This window comes from Eutrigla gurnardus (genome assembly GCF_963514095.1).
Source record: "Eutrigla gurnardus genome assembly, chromosome: 4".
NCBI classification, from domain to species: domain Eukaryota; kingdom Metazoa; phylum Chordata; class Actinopteri; order Perciformes; family Triglidae; genus Eutrigla; species Eutrigla gurnardus.
The window spans coordinates 21,328,631-21,346,454 of NC_139918.1; the positions used below are offsets into that span (position 1 = coordinate 21,328,631).

Sequence of the window (17,824 nt, forward strand, 5' to 3'; positions counted from 1 at the left end):
AAGGGTCTCTAAGAGAGTCTAGAAGGATATTATAAGTTGAAATGCAGCAAACGCTGTATGAAACATCAGGATTCCCATGAACATCCTAAACAATGTTCCTTTTCTTAGAAACTGTCTTCCTTTGAAATGTGAAGTGACTTGACATTATCAGTATCTTTGTTTTATAAGAGGAAACATCACTGCAGTCAAGAGTTTTCTTGCAGCTAGTCTCATGCCCATTAGAGGAACTGTACCTTGCGGCTTTTCTGCACTGCCTTTAGAATTCAGCGTTCGTACATCTGTAAGTGATCCTGCAGTTTGACCTGCTTAACAATGGTAGTCTGGCCCTGAACACAGCGTGCATGTTTACAAGTCTATTCATAGACGTCACATAGATGAAAAATACATTTTAGTTTATTTGCTGTTCCTATCTGATCTTACACCAAGATTTTGTAAAAATGTAATAACAGTTAATGTGTTGATAACGTACCGTTTGAAATTGACAGTGGGTTTAATAATTGTTAAGAGTGGGAGAGAATGGGAAATGAAAACCTACTCAACTAATTGTAATAGGTTAATGGCAGAGAAAGCAGTTTCATTATGTAAAGATGGATGCACACTCTCGTACATTTTTTTTTATCAAAAAATTGCATCTAAATTGTATACCATAACTACTGAAGTTTTAAAGAAAGTCTCAGCTTATAGATTTATTAGCATCAGCAAATATGGAGGGCCTTATGTAATAAGAAATTGCAGTATAGAAATGTCAGCTACGTTTGAGATCATTTAGAAACATTTTTGTGGAAGTTTATCCATCAGTGAGTACATGTTTATTTTTTTTATTTTATTTTTTTTACTTTAGAGTGTTCTGCTCAGTACATATCCTAGTTACAATACATAATCTATTACAATCTAATAGTAATAAAAGACAAATGTTTACAGCATTTGATATGGTTGATCCATAAATAAGATGCTGATTTATCTGATTAATGTTATGTATTAATGTCAATAAATACACAAAACTATGTGACATTATAGAGCATAGTTATTTAGTAAGTCTAGGAGGAAGTAACTGAAATTAATGCGAAAAATAAAAATCTGCATTTTGAGTATCAAATACCCTCACAGTGTGTATTTAAACCACAAAACATGGACCGAGTAAAATTACATTTACATAATCATGGGTCGAATAAGGATTCGTCTAATTGTATTAAAGTATTTTCCTACTCCCTCATAAGTGTTTGGGTGTTCCCGCAGTATAACTAGATAAATGTACCATAATCGCATCACTTCAGTTCGGGAGCCACGAGGGCGCGCAACAGGGTTGTGCAATCGCGCGTTCAAGTATTTGTACCCACATGCTCGTTCGCAGAGCTCAGTCAGCATTTGACTCAGTAGTGGCAGGGGATCTAGGATTTCCACTTGTCAGTTACTCCCCGATACGAAATCAAGTGCATCCCCTCAGCTAAAAATGTCAAAGTTGGATCAGATCCTTATCCTCGACCCTCCCGTCGACCTCAAATTTAAAGGTAGGTGAATCGACGTTTCTCGACGCGTGGAATGTCCGGCGAGCGGTGGCGGAGAATTACCTGACTGAAACGGGTTCTTAAGCGAATTTCGTTGGTAGCGAGCTAGCTAGCGTTCACCGCCATTTTAAGTTAGCCAGGGACAAGACGGGCCGCTGTATCCTCGCACTTTAGTGACGTGGCTAGCCGGCGTGGCGTACCTTTTGACCGCCTATCATTCAGTACCAGCTACCTGACAACACCCAGTAATGCGGTGGAAGAATGTGGGGAAACTGTCAGTGGTTGTTGGATGGAATTAAAGCGAGCACATAACGCACCATGTCTGTCCTTTTTAATAGCAGCGCGAGCCACTAATGTTATGCTGTTGCTAGTGATGTTAGCAACAGCAAACTGTTGTTTCCTTGGGGCTCAGCCTATCCCCTGAAATGCTTACACTCATAACCCGGACGTAATATAGAATCAAAATTAACTTTTTGTAAGCGACACACGTCGGTGTCAAACCTGACACACCTCTGGAATACAGTCTGTCATCTTAAATTGTTTACCATTAAATAACTGCGAGTTTGAATGGCAAACTTGGCTAACTATGGTTTACAACCGTCACACAGTTTTCGGCAAAATTTAGCCTGTAGCCTATGTTAACGTTAGTTCGCTTTCTCCTTAATCCATTCAATACGTTATATATATGCTCAGTAAAATATGGCAACAGACAAGAGAGTTATCGCATTTCATTAATAGGAAACCAAAGTAATCCACACCTCACTACTGATTGCTTGTCTGGCAATGATAACGTTCAATGATGTGTCAGTTCACCGTTGGCTGACGATAGCTAGGCTAGCTTGCTAATCCAGAAGTTGATGTTAAGATAGCTACATTCTTAGCTGCTCTCCAAAAAAAAACAGAGTGTCCTGGTTTGCATGTGCAGACCCATCAACCTTTTCTCGTCGCTCCAGAAACTCCCAGGTGTAACGTCGGTTTAAGTGTATCACTCGTATTATTTCAACTGTTGCTCTCGTTATTAAGTGACCATTACGAGTGATCAAGTTAAGGACCAACAACAAAACTGTATTGCGCTGATCTATGTAGCTTCAGTGTAGGTAGTCTGCCAAGGGCATGGTGTTGTAAAACCATCCTAGGCCAGAACTATTTTCACCATTATTCATTTTGGCCCAGGATAATCTGCAATTCTTGTACTTGTGATTCACAGTTACTACTCTCTGCTGCAGGCGCGGTTGTCAATGAGCCACTGTTTTATTTTTGCTGAATGTACCACTGTTGTAGAACCCAAGAATCGTTGAGCCCATTGTTTTGTTGATCCTAAGAGGCTGATTGTTAGTTAGGACTAAGTATGAGTGCATACTGATTGTAGCCTGGACATGACAGGATTGTTGGGAAGGTCACCAGTTCAAATACCAGACCTGCAGGATAGTATAGGATGGGGGACAGTCACAGAGTGATTTTGGTGATGAGGTTTCCTATGTAAAGGTGATTTATCAAATCTATAGACGACATTACACAAGTCAGATCCACCTAATTATACCAACGTGACCCCACACCCATAATCGCTTTTGGGTTATTAATTATGTCTTTGTACCGTCAACCTGTTATTCAAATCAGGAAGCCTTTTTTGTTTTTTTCTTGTAGGCCTGTGACTGCAATGCAAAGACATGTGGTGGTGACTAGAGCATGCCAGTCAATTTGCAAAGGGATACAGCTTAAAAAAACAAGATTTGTGTCAAGTTTAAAACTAATTTAATGGTGCTTGTGGGCAACTTCCACAGTGAAAGCGCTAAAAGAGATGTTTAAGGAGTTTATGTCTGCACTACTTCGTGCTGTTTGTTTTGGATACATAAAGGTTTGAAATGCATGAATGAATGTTTCTTTTCAGCCTTGAATACATTGTTTTTCGTCTGATTACAGAGACATGGCCCATCATATTTTCTTATCTAATCATGGAGTGTACCTCCTACTTTTATCAGATTTAAACAATTAGGCAATGCTCCAAGTATACTTTTTCTGAGTAGTCACACGATTTACATTTTTTTATTATCAGGACAGGTTCAACTTTTACCATCTGTATACTGGATGCAAGGCTACATTGCAAAGTTATGACAAAGCTAATCATTAATTGATAATCTTTTATGAACAACTTGTTCTGTACGCCAGAATCGCTATATCGCATATCCCAATAAAAACGATGTTGTCAGGCTTCAAGTAATGGGGACTGCACCAATCTTCTTCCTATGAGGAGCCACTAGCAGCAACGGGCATAGTTAAGTGTGTCTAAGATGACACGGCGAGGTGACCATTCTACAATTGCGGCTCCTAAAGAGGCTAGCCGAAATGCTGCAATAGTGCCTTATTTTAAGTGCCTGCCCTTTTGCCAAACAGTTTCCAATGACATGACTGTTTCTGTGTAACAAACCATCTGGCAGGTTCGGTTTGAAGAAAATCCCAGTGGCTTGGTCTTGATTTAAAATGCAAAACAGTTGCAAATATATTGATATCTCTGCTTAGTAGGAGGATAACCACAGAGCTGACTTAAAGTTACACCAGTGCTACATCTGCCAGAGTGCAATTTGAATATTTCTCTTTACCACTTGCTTGACATGAAGGCTTGAGTCTGAATGCAATGTGTTATGCAAATAGTTTTTGTGCCTTTGCACAGGCTAATTGTTTACCCCCTGGTATGACCCAGCGTGAAACTAAATACTAGATTTATCAAATCTACGTTTAGGTCAAAAGAGAAAGGATAATCCAGTTGGGTGGTTTTATCACAGAGGAGAATGAAATGGTTCCTATTCTGTCTTTGAGAAGCAATATGAGGAGAAGAAAGATGACCATGGCACCTTTACTGTCACAGAGGCCGAGCTAAATTGGTCTGCGTGTATCTGAGTGCTGGTCTGTTTTAGAGCCTCTGCTGGGATTCCTCCAGCAGGCTAGAGGGGGCAGCCCTCCTTTCCTTGGCTGGTATTTTTAGAATAGGACTGGCCTGGGGGACCCTAACTCAGCATACATGCAACAAGATGAGAGAGCTGGTGCTAACGCTGCTTGAGGTGGCATCTCAGAGTGAGGCAATGGATACAGGCTATGTGGGTGTAGAACTGATGTGCACAACTGCTTTTCAGTGTTTTATCTGTTTCGGTCCTCATTTTAGTACTGCTCACAGTACCGCATAGTGTAGAAACGTATCTCGTTCAAATTCTTTTCTGCAGTAGTAAATACTCGGTCGTTTTAGGTCCACATTATTTTATTCTGTATTTGTGACCGAAAAGGGTTCAACAACCTTTTTTTTTAGTCTCATTTAAAGAGCTGGTGTTGCTCTTGGCTCCAGGCATGTACATGGTCTAGAGGAATGGTTTTCGAGTTGTATGGTCTGCTAATTCAAAGCATCAAATTGATCCCTATGTCAACTTAAGAAACTCAAGGCTTGGACATTCATAACTGCTCAACTCTGAGGCAGTTGATAATGATGGGATGCATTTTGACAAACAATGTTTATGGACTTCCACAATTGTATATTAGCAGGAATCATTTTTGTCACAATAACCAGGTATGCACAGCAGTTACCTTCTGTTGTGCCACTTGCTTCCAAAAAGATATCCAGGAAAAAAGCTAAGCTGTTGGAGGCAGGGATTGTGCATATAAATATCAGATGTTGCAGATGAGGTTTTTCAGGTTCGTAGGAATGCCTTTGTGACGCACCTGTGTTGAAAACAACACCCCAGTTGTTACCATAACTCTGCTCTATGTTAGCTTTAGCTGGGTGGAGCCACTCCAATCTGGTCATGCATTGCTTCTTATCTCCCTGAACACTTGGTGTGAGGGAAGGCTGAATGTAGGCTTTGTGAAAACCAGAGCTACAACAAATCTGTGAAAACGTATGGAGAGAGAGAGACGGGAAAGAAAATTTGAATGCTTTTATTTCTTGGACATTTTCCATGTTTGTATGTATGAAATGAATGTAAAGGAATTCTGAGAATAAGATGACAAATATTTATACTATATCTTGTAAAACAATTTGATTCTACTCTGGCAACATATTATTTGCATAAAGGTAGATCTCCTGATGTTTAAGTTACCCCCTCTTACATACTTCTACAAGCCATTTAATTATGACAGCGTATCTCATTTTAAATCATTTATTTCGATTATTTTAATTTAAAATATTTGCTTTTATCATTTATGTCTATGTGAAACTCTATAATTGACTGAAGTGGGGGGAAAAGAACAGCACCACCATATTACCATATATACTTTTACGTAAATCCACGTTAAGTGCTTTGCACCCATCAGAGTTTTGTCAAGTGCTTGGGGTTGGGATTGAATTTCATGGGATCATGGGAAACGTTTCTTTCCAGACTCTGAGCCTAATTGTGCTGATTGAGTTTTGTTTTAGTTGGCATCCAGTTCTGTTTTTGACATGATATGGCTTATCAAAGGTGGATGGTGCTGACCATGGTTAAGGACCTAATTTGAAGCAAGCTCTGTCACAAGATGGAGAGCTAACTGATCTTCGAGATGCATGACCTGAGCAGGGGAGGATCTTTTCATGGAGCTCCTGATCTTCATAAATGTCTCATGCAATGTTATACATTTGTAGGGTCTAGTACCTTATCAGTACTGGGTAAACAAGGTTCTCTCAAACCTGCCTTACAAATGAATTGGAAGTAAAAATCAGTAATGCTCCAACCAGGCAAATCGTAGGCATTAGTAGACTCTTTTTCAGACACTACAAAATATATTGAAAGTTATTGATGTATGTAGAAGTGACAGCGGCATTCTGTGTACTTCATCTGTCCCCTGTTTTCAGAAGATTGTAATATTATTACAGTAAATGTATCTTGCAATCCAGCTTCAAACCTAAGTCACTATTCAATTAGTCCTCTTAATCATATAGGCCTAATTTAGTTACAGTACTTTTTAAGTACTTTTTTGTTCCTTAGCATCAAAACACTGCAGGCCCTATTTGTCTTTCATGAATGAGATGTAACTTGAAATATTGAATTTCCTTCATTACTGCAGTTTCACTTTAAAGATGCAAGACATTAAGCTTTTGAAGTCTGGTATTCTAAAATCACAGAACAATTGTGTCCATTGCAATTTAATGCAACAGCAGTTAATTCCAGTTGTGGTGCAAGGATATATCTTTGTGTTTTATTTTCCATTTTACAGTTGTGCTGTGACGGGGTAGCAGCTAAATTAAGGAGATATAAATGCATAATATTTGTCATTCTTTGTCCATCAGGTCCTTTTACAGATGTAGTCACCACCAACCTCAAACTGAGGAACCCTTCTGACAGAAAAGTGTGTTTCAAAGTGAAGACAACTGCCCCACGCCGATACTGTGTACGGCCAAACAGTGGTCTCATCGATGCCGGAGCAACGGTCATTATCTCTGGTAAGTTTTTCATTCCTTTCGTTGAGTTTTTATTTGTAAGCTGTTCTTTTTTTAATTTATGTATTTTTAACCTTTTAGCCCACAAAATGTTGTTTTTAATAAAGTGCTGCAGGGATGAGGTATTTTTGTAGGCCGACACAGAAGTGAGAATTGAACCAGTTCCCTCAACAAATGGCCACTGGGATTTTTTCCTTTCGATTATTGTAGAAATGTTTAAGATACTTACATATTTGTTCAGCAAGATAATCTTCACAAATGAACACCCCTTTCGTATGTTTAAGTGAAAATGCAATCACTAGTAAAAAGCTAACTGAAGGCTATAAGCAAACTACACCACAGTCGCATGACTTCATGCATTTTTTCAACACAACTAAGCTCATGACTGACTTGTTTGTTACGGTTCCGTTTAATGGTTTAATTTTGACACATTTTAGCAACTGCCTTTTTACCAAATATAAGAGCTGCTGAATTCCCGTGCAGGATATTTACTAACAGATTTTTTCTCTCATCGAACTAAACATTTAAATCTCAAACTTTAAGATGAGGGAACCAGAAGAACGCATTGTCTTATTTGAGGACATATTCATGCTTGAGAGACATGGTGGGGAAACCTGGGAGTCAAACTAGCCGGTACATTGCAATATCCATTCTGCCATATTCTTTACCATACCAGAAAAATATTGTGTTCCAATACATAGTATGTGAAATCCAGTATGCCAAAAATACCAGGTTGTTTTACTGCACCTGGTTGTATTTTCCAGTGTGCAAGCCTGCAGGCTTTTCTGACTATTCTGACCCACAACCCACTGAAAATCCAGCTGACAGCAAGTATCTGTAGTGTTGATGCTAATTACTTTGATTTATATATAAACAAAGTATATAACGCTGCAAAAGTACTACTAGTCTACTCCTACTTTCTGTCATGGCTAATGTAAACACTCAAGAAGTTGAGACCAAATAATTCACATGAAAAAAAGACAAACCGCTATAATGTCATATGGACATGACTGACATGGGTTAATGATTCAAACACAGATGGTCCTCAGGTGAAAGGGAAGAAGTGAACACACCAGTATTTAATAGGCATTTAAGATAAAACATAACCGCATTAACACTCCTTATCAGCCTAAACGATTCATCTGAAAGGAGACATTTTCAGAAAGATAAGACATTTATTTGATTTCTCTAAACTTATTGTCTCCATGTGATTGGCGAGACCTGGATTTGGTCAGTGGTTGTCTGGGATGGGGACTGGGACTTAGGATATCTATACTGGAATGATAAAAATGTAAGAACACTGTAGCATTAGGGTCTATTATACCCATGCACATAATTTACTGATTTATTTGCCAAATTGGAATATAATAAAAGGAGACAACAGGCAAAACATCTAATTTCCTCATTGGTTTATTTAATGGACTATAATATTCATATTTTGTGATCACACTAGCACACAGGTCAAAAGATCACTGCTAAGTTGAAGGCAAGGTGTTAAATACTGTGGATGTGTGTGATGTATATACTGGATGTTGTTGGCTGTAACCACCACACCATCATTTGACACGTCAATGGCCACATTCACTTACCAGTGACTTACCAGTAACTTTCTTTTCTCTTAAAGATTTCACAATATATTCACTCGGTCAGGTTAATACTGCAATAGGCACTGGCCTTCAGTATTTTAGCATTAATAAATATTAATTTATGTAACCCAAGGGTGAGGAAACATATGCTCTATAATGCATCTTGCAAAGAGATGAGGCTCATTTCCAAAAAAATAATAAACTGCAGAGGAAGATGGCTTCAATTTTCAAATTTCTGTAAATATCTTTCTGCTTAAACAAAACCAATAAGACAATCATTTGGGGGGACACTGACTACTTTTTTTTTGGTTTTAATTCACAGCAGTTATAATGCAATAAAGACGAACCCTCTTGTCCAACTAGGTTATTGTGGTTGGATTTGTTTTGTAAAATTAACAAGTATTTTAGTCATTTAAATGGCTAATCTCCAACCATGCCATGTTGATTCAGCTAGTTGGCTACTGATAAAGGTTGAGTAGAACCAGAAGACCAGACACACGGCATCATGGTTAGCAGATGATGGTTACCTAATCAAAAACCCACAACAACATGAGGGCGATCAGATGTTGGAGATATGTACAAACCTGAGATGACCACATTACAGAAAGAACATTGTTCCCTTTTGGCTTGCAGAAGTGATCATTCATTCAGGTTAGGCAAATTAGATTTGTAACATTTTGAGAGGATGCGCATGCCCAGTATTTTGTTTGTGCTCCAAATCCCAACACTGAAAACCCAAAGGTAAAAAGGTAACTCACACAGATAATCAGGATTTCATCCATTTATTCTGGCCATGTCAAACATGCATGCCAACAAAAGTCATATAATTTGTACACAGCAGGTGGCAGGAGATTGGTTTAAAGGGTCACACGTTAATTAACCTCCTGAGGTCCCATATACATGTTTTTGGGTATGAGAGTACAAGTTAACAGTTTTAACTGAGGTTACAGGTTCTGTGATGCACGATCATTGTTTCCAACAGGATTTTGTGAGAGTATGGTGGGTGCAGATCTTGGGGGATCTGGGGGAATGTTCCCACATAAGAAAATGTTCTTACACCTTTAAGTTGAATGCATTAATCTGGGGCTCATTGAAAGCATAATTTATGAGGGTAGACTTGGGGAGAAGTTTGTGCTCAAGAAAACGGTTTAAAGGTTGTTGGACTTTACGAGCCTAATAACTACACAAAGTAGATCAAATTAGCTCCACCTGTACAAGCTGCAATATTAAAGTGTTGAACACATTAATAAATCAATTATATGTCAATGAAATAGGCCTACCATAAACGTATTACTTGAAATGGGCCCTTCTGAATAATGAGTATACGTTTACTTTTCAGAGTATACTTTTTGACCTCCCAAGCCATTTTGTTATGAAACTATGGAACAAAATACTTTGGCAGGCTGCACACAGTAGTGGTCAACCGATATGGGGTTTTCAATGGCCGATGCCGATATTTAGAGAGCAGGGCAGCCATATCGTGTTTTTGTTATCATATTTTATGTTGCATCTCTGTGCACATGATAAATAAAGAACCTTGAACCTTTTTGTTTGTTTTTTTGCATCTGATAAAATACAACAATTTAATTAATTACAACAAATGAGACACAAAATTGCTATAGGGGGTGGGACCCGCTGACGCTAGAGACCTATTACAGATCAGCGGTGGGACCTCAATTCAGGCTTGGGGTGTAAGCCGAACTGGACCGGGCCTTTTTAGAATAACAATGGCACGCTCGTCACGCCGCCTTTGAGAGCTGCCCCTGTGGTCGCGTGCGCCTCGCGGGCTCCGCAGGGCTGCCTACAGATGTGTCTGCGTACATTTTTTGTTTATTGGCCTTGTGAGCGCAGGCTTTGGCCGATGCTGATCATCTCAAAAAGCCATTAATTGGCCAACCGCTTAATTGGTCGACCACTAGCACACAGGCCTACTTGCCCAGTAGGCAAAGTAGGCCTTGTGTTTATTTACTATGCAGATATTTTTTTACTTAATATTTGATATTAACATTTCATCTATTTCTGTGTTTGCTGGTCAGACTATGTAATAGAGGTGTAACGATTCATTCGATTAATCGATGAACCGTTTGTCAGTCCTATCGATTCTACTAAATCCATCTGCCAAAATAAATAGAAAGAATCGCTTTGGCTTCAGCAATAATCGATATAAATGCATTTCTACATATGAATCGTGATTCTTAATTATGATTCATGTTTTAATACGTCTAAGACAATCTCTCCCCTGCCAGCATTCTAATGAAAAATGTTAAAAATAACTGAGCATTACATTTTTGTATTCAGCATAAGGACTAAGTTTTTATAGAATAAATATGTTAAATAAGTAATTATGTGGTCTGTTTATTTTTTCACCTTTCAGAAGAATACATATAGTCTCACTCGCATTATTGCATGTTTATTTCATGAATATAGAATTTTGGTTACAAGTTACTGAATTGAATCGTGGTTTACAGAATCGAATCGAATCGTTACAAAAAAAAATGTCCTTGAATCGAATCGCCAACTACTGTATCGTTAATCGAATCGAATCACTGTGAAGCCAAAGATTCACACACCTATTATTAAGTATCAGCAAATGTCTGAGTGTTGTGATCACTTTCACTTCTGCCATTATCACGTTGGGTGAAAGATGTGAGAGCATTGCTACTGAGGTGGACCACAAACATCCCTGCACAATCTGTAGCATTTCAATAACTGTGTAGTTCAGTATTTGGTGAATATTTCTTCTAGCTTTTTTTGTCCACTCTAACCATTTTCTCCTCTGCTTAAATAACTCTTTAGTCTCTTAAAAGTCATCCTACCTACCCCTAACAATTTTTCACTTTAGGAACTCACTCAAGGGCTAAGATATTTTTGTAAATATCTTTTATCTCTAACAGGATTTAGTCTTAACTGTAAGCAGAAATTCTTCTTATTCTTCTAATTCTAATAATTTTCTTAGAACTTTGTCACAAGAAGCAGCTCTTTTGTGAATACAGCCCCTGGACTCTAAAAGCTTGTATGTGTTTCAGGAAGGGTTCCGCTCATGTTTTAAATGTTCTGCACATTGAAAATGTATCCCCCATACGTGTGGTCTTCGTGAAGTCGATAATAAAGTTGTGATTTATTGAGAATAAAGTCATAATATTTAAAGAAGAAATCTCCTTGGCCTGTATTCTGCTGTACTGTGCATTTAAACTGTGCTCTGCTAATATGGTATTATTCCCTTCATGCCATCTGACAGGCACATACAAAATTTGGGAGCGTAACAAATTTTCAAAAAGCAGCTTCTCTTCATCAGAGGTGGAATACCAAAACAGAAAAGACTTCTGATCAGGCATAAATCTCACCATCATGTGGTTTATTGTACACGCAAATATGAACTTCACCTCCAATAAAGTGCAACTAAAAACTGCTTCCCCAAGCTTTTCAGAAGTACACAGGGTCAGAGTGCGGCAACGCATACCATTCTAGAGAAAACAACCAAAAGTTACATGCAGGCGATTGAGGAAAATAATCGTTGGCAAGGAAAGCCTCGTCAAAATAAAGCTTCAGTTGATGGTGGTAAAAGCAAATCTAATAATAAAAATGTGTGTCATTGTTTAGTCCTACATTCAAATGCACAATAAAAACCTCAACACCATCCTTTTAAAAGGGTGTGAGGGGAGGTACCACCCCCATTGAGCACACTCAAACTCTCACCTGCCCACTCCCATATACCAATGACCCAACTTCCATTCTTCTTCATGCTCTAATGAAAGCCACCTGGCTCCAAATTATGTTGACAAGGTTGTTTGATCAAAACTTGTGATTTTGGGCTATTTAATTCATAAATTGAATTGAATATTCAACATTTTTTACATGGCGTTGTGATTTATGGGATTTATTATGCTGAATGTTAAGGTACATTTTTTTTCCTGTGCAGAAATGTCTTTGCTCAAATATTTTAACATGGTTCATCTTTCCTTTGCAGTCATGCTACAGCCCTTTGACTATGACCCCAATGAGAAAAGTAAACATAAATTCATGGTGCAAACGATTTTTGCCCCGTCAACCGTTTCTGACATGGATTCATTGGTGAGTGATTTTTATTTACTTTTTAAGACTTTTTAGCAAATGTCTTATTTAGAATGTGTATAACAAAACAACTGCTTTTAACAGCTGTGTCACTAGCCATAGCCGTTTGGAAATCCACACACTTTTAGAAATTAGGATGCACTGAAATTGGACCCACACAAATATGCTCCCATGCTTGTGTCTTAGCTTGTTCCCACAAAAATAAACAACCAAAACAGTCACAATGTAAACGGTTTTCCAAACAAAAGGCTAATTTGAATATTTTTTATAGTAGATAAGCCAACTGATGTGCAACCTGATTTTAACTCCCCATGTATCCAAACGATATTTTGCGTCCTGCTGTAAGAAGTCAGTAGAAGCAGATCAGAATATTATTTATGCTACAGAAAGTGAACACCAAAATGGAGTAGAACATAAATAAGTTCATAACCATCAATATGGCATTACGCAAAACCTCAAACACTTGAGATACATTCTCAGTTGTCCACCAGAGGACAGCAAAGGCATAGCCAGTCACATACCCTGAAGTCATGTTCATGAACTGGCTTGTTTTGAATGAACACAATGAGCATAATCCAGGAAGTGTCGAGGATCAAATGTCTCCCTGGTCCTGATAACTTAACTGGAATAAGGTTTCTGTTTTAAAGATTCATTATTTCAATGGAATTCTGTGTTTTACCTTTCACTTATGGCATCGTTTTTTTCTTTTACTTAACCTTAAAGCAATGATCTGCTTTATGAGCACTTTAAATTATAAGCACCTTTGCCATTGAGTGTCTAAAAATCACAAAACAAATATCTCAGAGTTTAAGAGCTGACTTATGGAAATGTGTCCCCTCAAAATACAGACCTAAAACCATTGGAAAATGTACACTTTTGAGAGTTTCTTGGAAAATGAGACTATAACCATTTTTTTTTTTTTTTTAAATCAAGTTGCACATGTTTTATGTAATGTCGTGTGTGTGTGTGTGTGTGTGCGTGTGTGCGTGTGTGTGTGTGTGTGTGTGTGTGTGTGTGTGTGTGTGTGTGTGTGTGTGTGTATGTGTGTGTGTGTGTGTGTGTGTGTGTGTGTGTGTGTGAGAGCAGCTGCTAGCAGTTTGAGTTGATGAATAACATGCCTATTTTTCATATCCACCAGTGGAAAGATGCAAAACCCGATGATCTCATGGATTCCAAGCTGAGATGTGTCTTCGAGCTGCCTTCTGAAAATGATAAAGTGGTAAGAGGTGCTGCTGCACATTAAAAAACAAAAAAAATTGTATTCACACGTCCACATAATTTAAATCATGACCTCTATGACTTTTGTCATATACTCAACTTCGAAAATTTTCCAGAATACCAGCTTTCCATAGAGACAAAAACACAGCTGCAATGTCCAATAAGTAGGGAATGCTATTCTAATGGAAAAAAATGGCCAGAGCACCATATGCCAGGTGCAAAAATATAGAAAATGAACAAAACCTTCTGGTTTCTCCCCTTGAATGTGCATTTCTCTTGTTTACTTTTTGTGCTTGGGAATGGGGATGTTTGTGAATGCTAGCTGCCCCTCGTTAATTAACCGTTAACCGATACGATTAGTGCTTTGCATGCAGGGGTTCTGTGGTTGAAAGTGCCTAACAAGCTGCTCAGCAGCAATTATAACCCCATGCATAGATATATACTGCCAGCTGCAGCATATGTGCAAAAACAGGCAATTGAGTCCCCAGTTCACCCGTCTGCCATAGTTAGCTGCCACCTTGCATTTTCTCCCCTTCTGGTGGACCACCATAGGACCTTTGGAAAACACATATTACAGACAATGGCAAGAGAAAATCTAATTTTACCTTTACCATTTTATCTAATATATTGAGCCTAAATGGGCTGCACGGTGGTGTAGTGGGTAGTACTGTCGCCTCACAGCGAGAGGGTCCTGGGTTCGATTCCCGGCCCGGGTTCCTTCTGTGTGGAGTTTGCATGTTCTCCCCGTGTAAGCGTGGGTTCTCTCCGGGTTCTCCGGCTTCCTCCCACAGTCCAAAGACATGCAGGATGGGGATAGGTTAATTGATGACTCTAAATTTCTGTGATAGACTGGCGTCCTGTCCAGGGTTTGTTGACTAATTCAAATTAATGAAAGTTGACCACATTTTAGGTACACATAAGAGGATGGAGGCATACAACGTGCCTACATGTGTGACGACTCAGCATAGCATGTCCACCCTGTCTGTTGTCAGATGGGAGTGATGCGCTGTTACATTACCACCAGCACTAAAAGCTCTCTGTGATGCAGAGCTGATTGGTTGAATACACATATATTTCTGTGTTAGTTTTTGCATGGTCAATGGAAGAGTTCTCTTGGGATTCATCCACCGTTTTAGTGGCTCTCTTTTTATGATCTGGGTCTCCTCTGCACGCACTGTAATTGTGTTGAGAATGTTGGGTTGAGGAAGGTCATGTTTAGCCATGCTCTAGTAGTTCAGGAGTTTCTGCTTTTAGATCTGGTCAGATCAGTGTGTTCAGTGCTGAGGTATTCTGGAGATGGAGAACAGGCCTCGGGTAAGATATGCTGACATTCCAGGAGCTTCGGGTCCTGCCATGAGAGCAATATGTGTAGCAGATTGTGGTCTGCAGATAGAACCTTGGATCAAGCATTTTGTTGTGCGAGGACTCCTGCATCAGCCTCTTGGTGTTGGACAGTCTGTCATCATGGCCCACCATCTGCTTGCATATACCAGTACCCCCGCTAATGCGGCAAGCATTTTCTGTGAATGAGAATGACTTGCATGAAAAATTCTGAAAAACATGGTATAGCACCGATCCTTTCTTGATGTGTGGTGCATGACTTTGGGTTAACACTTTGTTTCTGACTGTGAAATGCTAGAATATCAGAAGAATATTCATGAAGGTTATTCTTTTTTTATTATTTGTTATTCATTGTAGAGTAGTACTTTTTTTTAAATAAGCAAAACATATCAGACTAATTTAAGAAGAAAGGGCAAACTAATGTATAGTGTAAAAGAAAAACTCCCCCATAAAAGGTTACAAATAACCCAATACTAGGTCTAGGTCTTTTTTAATATCTCTTTGATGACTTGTTGTATTGAGGAACACTCTCAAACACTCTGTCTTGCAGCAACTTAAATTTAGCACATTTTACCTCTTTCTGCTCAGGGCCACTGTTATATGGCCATATTTTGGCTCAGAGTTTTCTTTTTTGGCAATCGGTACAACATCGGCATTCAAATAGTCATGTAGCCGTACACTGCGGCCGCAAGCGCTTCACAGCCTAAACAGAGACTGGAGAGGAACTCTTTTCTTCTTCCAAAGTGGGAACGGCAGAAAAAAGTTAGAGAACCACTGGATTAGATATATCATGCAGCCCTACTTCAGTGGTGTGTCAATATATAATAAATCTATGAACATAAGTTCCCGCCTGAGAACTCCAGTCACACGCACACACCAGCTCTTGCATAAGGTAGGATATGATAGGAGATCCTGATGATTGCTCTACCACCTATTAAGTATCATTTACTCCTGGGCCTCGATGGGCTTCTAACGCTTGTCTTGGATTGTGGTACAATGGATAAAAACATCATATCCTGTTTGTGTATCGATTGTCAAACCTCATCTACAATACAGTTGTTGCAAGTCCATTACAAAGCCCTTCATTTCCTCCTGCCGTCATGTTGTCTGTCCCACAAAAGGAAGCCACATCAAACGTGACTGCTGGAGGGCCGCATTTCCTCCCTGGTCTCTTTGATCTGGTGCTATGAGCTTCTGGGCCTCGGACAAGGCTTTCTTTCTTTGGCACAGGCTCCCGTCTAGAGGTTAACCTCCCTCCTTAGCTCAAGGCATGTTGGATTTCACTTCAGCGGTTCTCTCTCTCCCTCCGTTTGTTGGGCAGAATGACGTGGAGGTGACCAAAGCAGCCCCAGTGATGAACTCTGCGAAGGCCGACTCGTCCACCGCCACGGTGCCTGCCACTGCCTCAGTGGACGATACAGAGATGAAGAAAGTGTTGGAGAAGTGCAAGAGGCTGCAATCTGAGATGAACAAGCTGACTGATGAGAACCGGCAATTAAAGGTGTGTTGAGAAATGATGTTCATAACGTGACGGAACACTGTGGTTTCAAAGGCCTTTGCTACTCCGACGAGTCAAGTCTGTTACAAAGCAGTAGAGTTACCAATAACGGCAATGGTTGCCAGGAAATCAAATCAGCTCAATGTAAGCATTGCGTTGTTAGGGTCTTGTTTCACATTGTGATTGCAGTGCTTACTGTGTGTATTTATACCTACCTATGTTTGCAATCAAAGAGAATTTAGCAAATGCACAAAAGCAGCCGTCGACGCCTAACTCACAAATGAATAAGCACCGCACACAGGAAGCCAGGTCGCTACCGTTTTTGACTACACCACTACAGATCTGACTGTTTCTTGCTCTGCTCCTCTTCCTCTGTTACAGGATGATGGTATTAGAATGAGAAAGGCACCCCGCTCAGACCACATGGCATCAAACTCAACAAGCCTCCTCGGCCGAGAAGCCAGTACTGCTTCCCTGCCCTCCCTCCTCGTCGTCATAGCAGCCATCTTCATAGGATTCTTCCTAGGGAAGTTCATCTTGTAGACTGGTAGATGCATGCCAGCCGTATCCCCCTGCCCCGGCTCCGGAATAAAACAGGCCTGGAAAAAAAAACGAGAAGTCTTTGTGTTGACTTTGCCATATCATTGGTAGCGTGGCCGACACATCTGTACAGCATCATTCGAAGGCGTCGCCTTTTTACAATCTCACACCGTTAGTACACACAGAGTTGAGAAAAGAAAGGCGACAAAGTGATCGCTCCCTTTTTTTTTTTTCTGTTTTTTGATGGCTGGATTATACAGTTAATGTGGTGGGACAATGAAAGTTGTATACTATCAGTCAACATGGAAGATGCACCTAGAGTGAACCTTGACCCAAGAGGCAGTCACAAGATTGGATTTTTTTTCTTTGTTTTTAATAGGAATTGAATGGAATGTTAGGTGTCTTGTTAATGTTGTTTTTAAATCCTTTTAAACAAAAAAGGAAAGAACTTCCATCAAAAAGACCTCGCTACCTGTTGCTGGATTGCCTCTGAAGTAAATTTGTTCAGTTTGTAATTTCTACTTCTTGTCTTGGAATGTTCAGGTCCAGCTGGGGATAATATAGGTGCCTCCTTCTTGTATGTTTCTATCCTTTCCTTTTCCTCACAACACCAATGCAGACTTTATATATTATTATTGTTATTATAATTATTATTATTATTATACAA

At 39.4% G+C, this 17,824-nt stretch overlaps 2 protein-coding genes across 2 annotated transcripts in view; both read left to right on the top strand.

The window, feature by feature from the left end:
• rab31 (RAB31, member RAS oncogene family) overlaps positions 1-17,824 on the top strand; it is a 188,389-nt gene that overhangs the window by 8,058 nt on the left and 162,507 nt on the right. The gene's annotated exons all lie outside the window — the stretch shown is intronic.
• On the top strand, positions 1,304-17,366 carry vapal (VAMP (vesicle-associated membrane protein)-associated protein A, like). The gene is made up of 6 exons (XM_084008885.1): positions 1,304-1,508; positions 6,754-6,906; positions 12,457-12,560; positions 13,699-13,779; positions 16,441-16,620; positions 16,999-17,366. The coding sequence occupies exons 1-6, from the start codon at positions 1,451-1,453 to the stop codon at positions 17,158-17,160; spliced, it is 738 nt and encodes a 245-aa protein (XP_083865011.1). The 5' UTR covers positions 1,304-1,450; the 3' UTR covers positions 17,161-17,366.